We start from the raw sequence: 5,627 nt of genomic DNA on the forward strand, positions 1-5,627 counted from the left end.
GACCCAAACAGCCAGCAATTTTCTCCTTCTCCAGTTAAACCTGTCCAAAATTGAGGAACCTATCCAGGTGAGAACTGGCAACTCTAATTTACACCGATGCCTTCCTGCAGGAGATTCAAATATTTGCTAATGCTTACTGATACCGTCACTGGTTAGATTGAGGCATTCCCCACCCCATCTGAAAAATGTTTACTAGAAGAAATAACTCCTCAGTCTGGGTAATCTAAAAGCCTGCAAAGTGACAATGGCCCATGTTCCACAGCAGGCGTAACCCATCACCTATCCTCAGCTTTAAGAATCCAATATCACCTTCACTCTGCTGGAGACCGCAGTCCTCGGGAAAGGTGAAAGGGCTAATCCTACTCTAAAGAAGACCCTAGCTAAATCAGAGGCCTGTCTCTAACACCCATAGCTTACTGCAGGTTATAACTGCTCCAAAGTAAAACGTATAATTAAGTCCCGTTGAGTTAACATATGGAAGGCCTTTCCTAACCACAGATCTCCTAATAGATGAAGGGACGCATCCATTACAAAAATATGTCATCAATCTAGGACAGGAGCAAAGGCACTCTGTGAATATGGAAACAAGAGTCTTCCCCTCCCGCATGGGAGGAAAATTCAGTTTCAGCTCAGCTAGGGATCTAGTCTCACTAAAGACGCGGGAGGAAGTTCTCCATCTGAGCAGCTTTCCCCAACGTGGAAAGGACCACAGGAAGGACACCTGAGCTCTCCAAAAGACGCTCAACGCCAAGGGATTCACAGGTGGGTGCACCTGTGTGGAAGTAAAGCTGTTGCTTATTCTGGGAGCCCAATCCGAGGCTGAGGGAGGTGGGCGCGGGGCTATTTAAGCGTTGGCGGAGGGCGAGCTGGGTCGTTGCGCGTCTGCTCCTCCTTCTCCTTTTTCTCCTGCCGCCCTAATCCCGCCTTGGCCATGAGGGAGATTGTGCTCACGCAGGCTGGGCAGTGCGGGAACCAGATCGGCGCCAAGGTTGGCAGCCGGGGCTCTGAGGGCCCGGCCCGGGCCTGCCGGGTGGCCAGGGAAGATGTTGGCAGTGGCGGGGCGGTGCCCCTGCATTGCGGCCCCTGGGCTCCCTGCCGGGGACGGTGGAACTGGGCGGCTGGCGAGGCGGCCGGGGTGGACCCCAGGGACACGGCGGCCTAGGATGGGGGTGCGGATGAGGGTGGGGGTGGGAGAGCGGCTGGGGCGCCTCCGTGACTCAGCCCTGGCCTGTCTGGCCCCTCCCGTCTCTGGCAGTTCTGGGAGGTGATCTCCGATGAACATGCCATCGACTCCGCTGGCGCCTACCACGGGGACAGCCACCTGCAGCTGGAGCGCATCAACGTGTACTACAACGAGGCCAGCGGTGAGACCCCGTCCTTCCCCCACCGCCCTCCTGGCAACGAGGCCCTCCCCTGCTAATGCCCTCCCGCCCTCTCAGGTGGCAGGTACGTGCCCCGCGCTGTGCTCATGGATCTGGAGCCCGGCACCATGGACTCTGTGCGCTCAGGGCCCTTCGGGCAGATCTTCAGGCCGGACAACTTCATCTTCGGTGAGCTGCGGGCGAGGACTGGGGTCAGGGCAGCTCAAAATCCACGAGTGCCCCAAGGTCATCGCTGTGGGCACTGTGGAGCCAGGGCCCCTAAACCCCCTCCTATTCTCCGAGTCGAGTCGCTCCATCTGCTTCTCCTAAACGGGCTTTGGGAGGAAGGCCCGTGTGTCTTCTCAAGGTGAGGAGCTGCTGATGTAAACTCGGAGCAGGGAGCTGAGCTGGGGCCGTGGCTACTGCCTTCCCTGAAAACGGGCAGGAGCCGCCTGCAGCGAGGTCTATTAGCCCGTTTCAGGTTTGACTCCTGACTTAATTCCTGACAGGGGAAGCCGCTGTCCTGTAACTCGGGGGAGGGGGTTTCATTTGCTCCACCTGCAGGGCGCATGGTGCTCTCACCTCACACGTGACACTGGTGCCTTCTGCATTATGGTAGTGACCACTGATGACCGTACACCTGGCCATCGCGTGACTGGCTGTACTGTCTTACAGGTCAGTGTGGGGCCGGAAACAACTGGGCCAAGGGACACTACACAGAAGGCGCGGAGCTGATGGAGTCAGTGATGGACGTTGTCAGAAAGGAGGCTGAGAGCTGCGACTGCCTGCAGGGTTTCCAGCTGACCCACTCCCTGGGTGGCGGGACTGGGTCTGGGATGGGCACCCTTCTGCTCAGTAAGATCCGGGAGGAGTACCCAGACAGGATCATAAACACATTCAGCATCCTGCCCTCGCCCAAGGTGTCAGACACCGTGGTGGAGCCCTACAACGCCACCCTCTCAGTCCACCAGCTCATAGAAAATGCGGACGAGACCTTTTGTATAGATAACGAAGCGCTATATGACATATGTTCCAGGACCCTAAAACTGCCCACACCCACCTACGGTGACCTGAACCACCTGGTGTCTGCTACCATGAGTGGGGTCACCACGTGCCTGCGCTTCCCCGGCCAGCTGAATGCTGACCTGCGGAAGCTGGCCGTGAACATGGTCCCGTTTCCGCGGCTGCATTTCTTCATGCCTGGCTTTGCCCCACTGACCAGCCGGGGCAGCCAGCAGTACCGGGCCTTGACTGTGGCTGAGCTTACCCAGCAGATGTTTGATGCTAAGAATATGATGGCCGCTTGCGACCCCCGCCATGGCCGCTACCTAACGGCGGCTGCCATTTTCAGGGGTCGCATGCCCATGAGGGAGGTGGATGAACAAATGTTCAACATTCAGGACAAGAACAGCAGCTACTTTGCTGACTGGCTCCCCAACAATGTAAAAACAGCCGTCTGTGACATCCCACCCCGGGGGCTAAAAATGTCGGCCACCTTCATTGGGAATAATACGGCCATCCAGGAACTCTTCAAGCGTGTCTCAGAGCAGTTCACAGCAATGTTCAGGCGCAAGGCCTTTCTCCACTGGTACACGGGCGAGGGCATGGATGAGATGGAATTCACCGAGGCCGAGAGCAACATGAACGACCTGGTGTCTGAATATCAGCAATATCAGGATGCCACGGCCGAGGAGGAGGAGGAGGATGAGGAGTATGCTGAGGAGGAGGTGGCTTAGAACTCTCCTTTTCTAGGTAAAGGGGGGGGAAGCAGTGTGGATTCTTTACTGTGTTGACAGCTATGTGTCACTACGCGCTTGTTCGTTTGTGTCTTCCCATCTCCTCCTGCTGCATTTTTTAAAGCATTTTTATAGTATGTAGTTTTGCCTAATAAAGTATTTTCACAGCATCTGGTTTCCCCTCCAACTTCTTTCTATGGGCCCTCTGGCTACTGTTGCCAGATGCGCACAGTTGTCCTGCAAGGCTGAAGCTGTCTGGGTTTATCACACGCCCAGGAACAAGCATTCCAGTGGCTCCAGGCGGGGTCGGCGTGGGCTGTGGACGTGGCAAGCAGGCTTCACGCAAACTTGGGGATGCCCTGGGCCTTGGGCAGCGACATGGTGGAAAAACCTGTTCCTGAAGGCAAGCCTTGGCTTATCCCATGTGCCAAATTCTAGGGGACCAGCCGGCCATGTTTCTGGAATTTTAAAAGGGGTCAGTGACCCTGGTGGACAATGTCCCCAGAGTCCCATCTCGGGGTAGGAATGTGGTCAGACAGCTGGCTCTGGACCAGTAATGAAGGGTGGGCAAGTGGGACCCCAGCCACTCCATCACCATGACGGCCTGAGTGTGTTTGTGTGGCCTCATTCTCTTAATGAGGTGGGCATGGGATATCTGGCAGGGACTAGGCAGGAATCAAGCCCAGTGTCTGCTAACATGCACTGAACCCTATGTAGAAGGGGATTAGGTCCTGGGGGCTGTAGATGGTGGTTGCTGGGCCTGTGTGCTCAGGGCAGTCTCTCCAAAGGCACTGATGGGGTTTCTGAACAGGACCTGGGGAGACAGGCCGGTGCTCACAAATGCTGTTTCCCCCAACTGGCAACCAGTGAGAAAAACGCCTGAGTGGAGGTCTGACCTGCCTCAGTCTGGAGGATTGATGCTCTCTGGAAAGGTGGCTAATGTGTACTGTCTGCTGTCTCCCTGTCTGCCACTCCAAAACTTCAGGGCAAAAATAATCCAAGATTGTCAGGATGAGCCTGGTGAGGGTGGCATGTTTGGGGACAGGCCCTTCAGCCTGGCAGAGTCTCCTCCCCAGGCTTCTTGGGGAGCCTGGACGGCAAAAGTATGCTTTGGGAAAGCAGTCAAATGAGAGATGTGTTTGTGAGCTGGGTGCTGGGCAGCATGCACGGACAGTGCTCTTCTCCCTGGCTCTTGTAGAACTTGTCCATGGCCTGCGTGATGGTCTCTTGGTAATTCCCCCCGCCCCCCCCCAGCACCCCACAGATAAGATGAAGCCAGCATAGCCTGGGGGTGGGCAGATGTACAGGATCTACCCCAGGTCCCCTGGGCATGCCCACCTGCCTCCAACCTGTCAGGGAAAATAGGTGAGGCCCCTTTTCATTCTCTAAATGTTGGCAATGGTCTATTTCAGCCAAATGGGAACAGGCAGGCAGGAGAGTGTCTCATCTCGAAAGAAGTGGCTCCTGGAAGCAGCTGGGAGGTGGGAGAGGTCCCCCATACTCCCCCAACCTGTTCTAGGAGCAGGAAAATGGGCCTCTATGACAGCCCTCCTCAGTGGCGCTCACTGTCTGAGCGGTGTCCTTGCCCAACCCAGGTGCACACCCATCTGAGATGGCCTTGCATGGACCTGGTTGGGAAGGTTCAGCTACAGCAACCACTGGAAGCTGCTCACACCTAGTGTCTCCACTCACGTGTGGAGCTAGATGTTCCTCCCTCCTGTAGTGGTACAGCCAGAGTGGCAGAGGGGACAAGTCACTGCTGCAGTTCCCACCTGGGTCTGAGTGGGGGTCAGGCTTGGTGCCCATGTATTTCCCAATTACCTGGTTCCATGTGGGGGCTTCATGGACAGGAGTGGTGCTTTTCCAGGCCTCTTTTCCATATGCCAGCTACAGGCCCAGGTTTCCCAAGTTTCTGGAGCCGCTCTTCCAGCCTGGCAAGCATGGCGTGCTATAGGGGAAGGACATCAAGCCTACAGGCAGCAGAACCTGTCTGGGTATGTTCTCTACCCCTGGAGGGCCCTGGTTGTTTACGTCTTTGGGTGAGAGTCGGCTTAGGATCTTAACATTCTTGTAGGACTTCAGAACTGTAGAGACAGTGGCCCAGGAGGGAACAGGAGCTGGGACTGGCAGCTAACCAGAGTGGTGGGGGTTGTAGGGCTCAGTTTGGTCTTGCGGGGAATTCAGGGAGGCTTGGATTTGCTGAAGCTCTAGACAAGCTTGGGCTTGGATATGGAAACAGCATAGAGCAGGGGCCCTTCTGCACACTGGACTCTGAGTAGTTGCACCCTGGTGCATCCATAGGTGTTCCCCACCTGGAGCACAGCAGTGGATAGAAGCAGGGAGAGCTGTGGAGGGAAGAGGAGGAGGGAGTCTCAGGGCAGCCCCAGCATCCAGGCAGGGCCTCTGCAAGTGAGATGCAGATCCAGCCTGTTGGCTACTTAGCAGCTGCTTGGCCGGCTGCAGATCACCTGACCTCTGTTCACCAGTAAATGGGGGTTGCAGTAGCACTTACCTTCTGGGACTCCCGCAG

The 5,627-nt window shown here is 56.3% G+C and overlaps 1 protein-coding gene across 9 annotated transcripts; it reads left to right on the forward strand.

Annotated features, from left to right (window-relative positions):
• The first annotated feature begins 907 nt into the window (after positions 1-907).
• Positions 908-3,267, forward strand: LOC134735290 (tubulin beta-8 chain-like). 9 transcript variants are annotated; one of them, XM_063629734.1, is made up of 5 exons: positions 917-988; positions 1,256-1,364; positions 1,440-1,550; positions 2,037-2,385; positions 2,860-3,267. In XM_063629734.1, the coding sequence occupies exons 1-5, from the start codon at positions 932-934 to the stop codon at positions 3,095-3,097; spliced, it is 864 nt and encodes a 287-aa protein (XP_063485804.1). In that variant the 5' UTR covers positions 917-931; the 3' UTR covers positions 3,098-3,267. The 9 variants fall into 9 exon arrangements, with proteins under 9 accessions (XP_063485806.1, XP_063485804.1, XP_063485805.1 ...); XM_063629735.1 differs by having other exon boundaries at positions 2,037-2,353; positions 2,855-3,267; XM_063629731.1 differs by having other exon boundaries at positions 2,037-2,165; positions 2,412-3,267.
• Positions 3,268-5,627: the final 2,360 nt, after the last annotated feature.

Source organism: Symphalangus syndactylus, chromosome 20 (genome assembly GCF_028878055.3).
Source record: "Symphalangus syndactylus isolate Jambi chromosome 20, NHGRI_mSymSyn1-v2.1_pri, whole genome shotgun sequence".
In the NCBI taxonomy this organism is placed as follows: Eukaryota; Metazoa; Chordata; class Mammalia; order Primates; family Hylobatidae; genus Symphalangus; species Symphalangus syndactylus.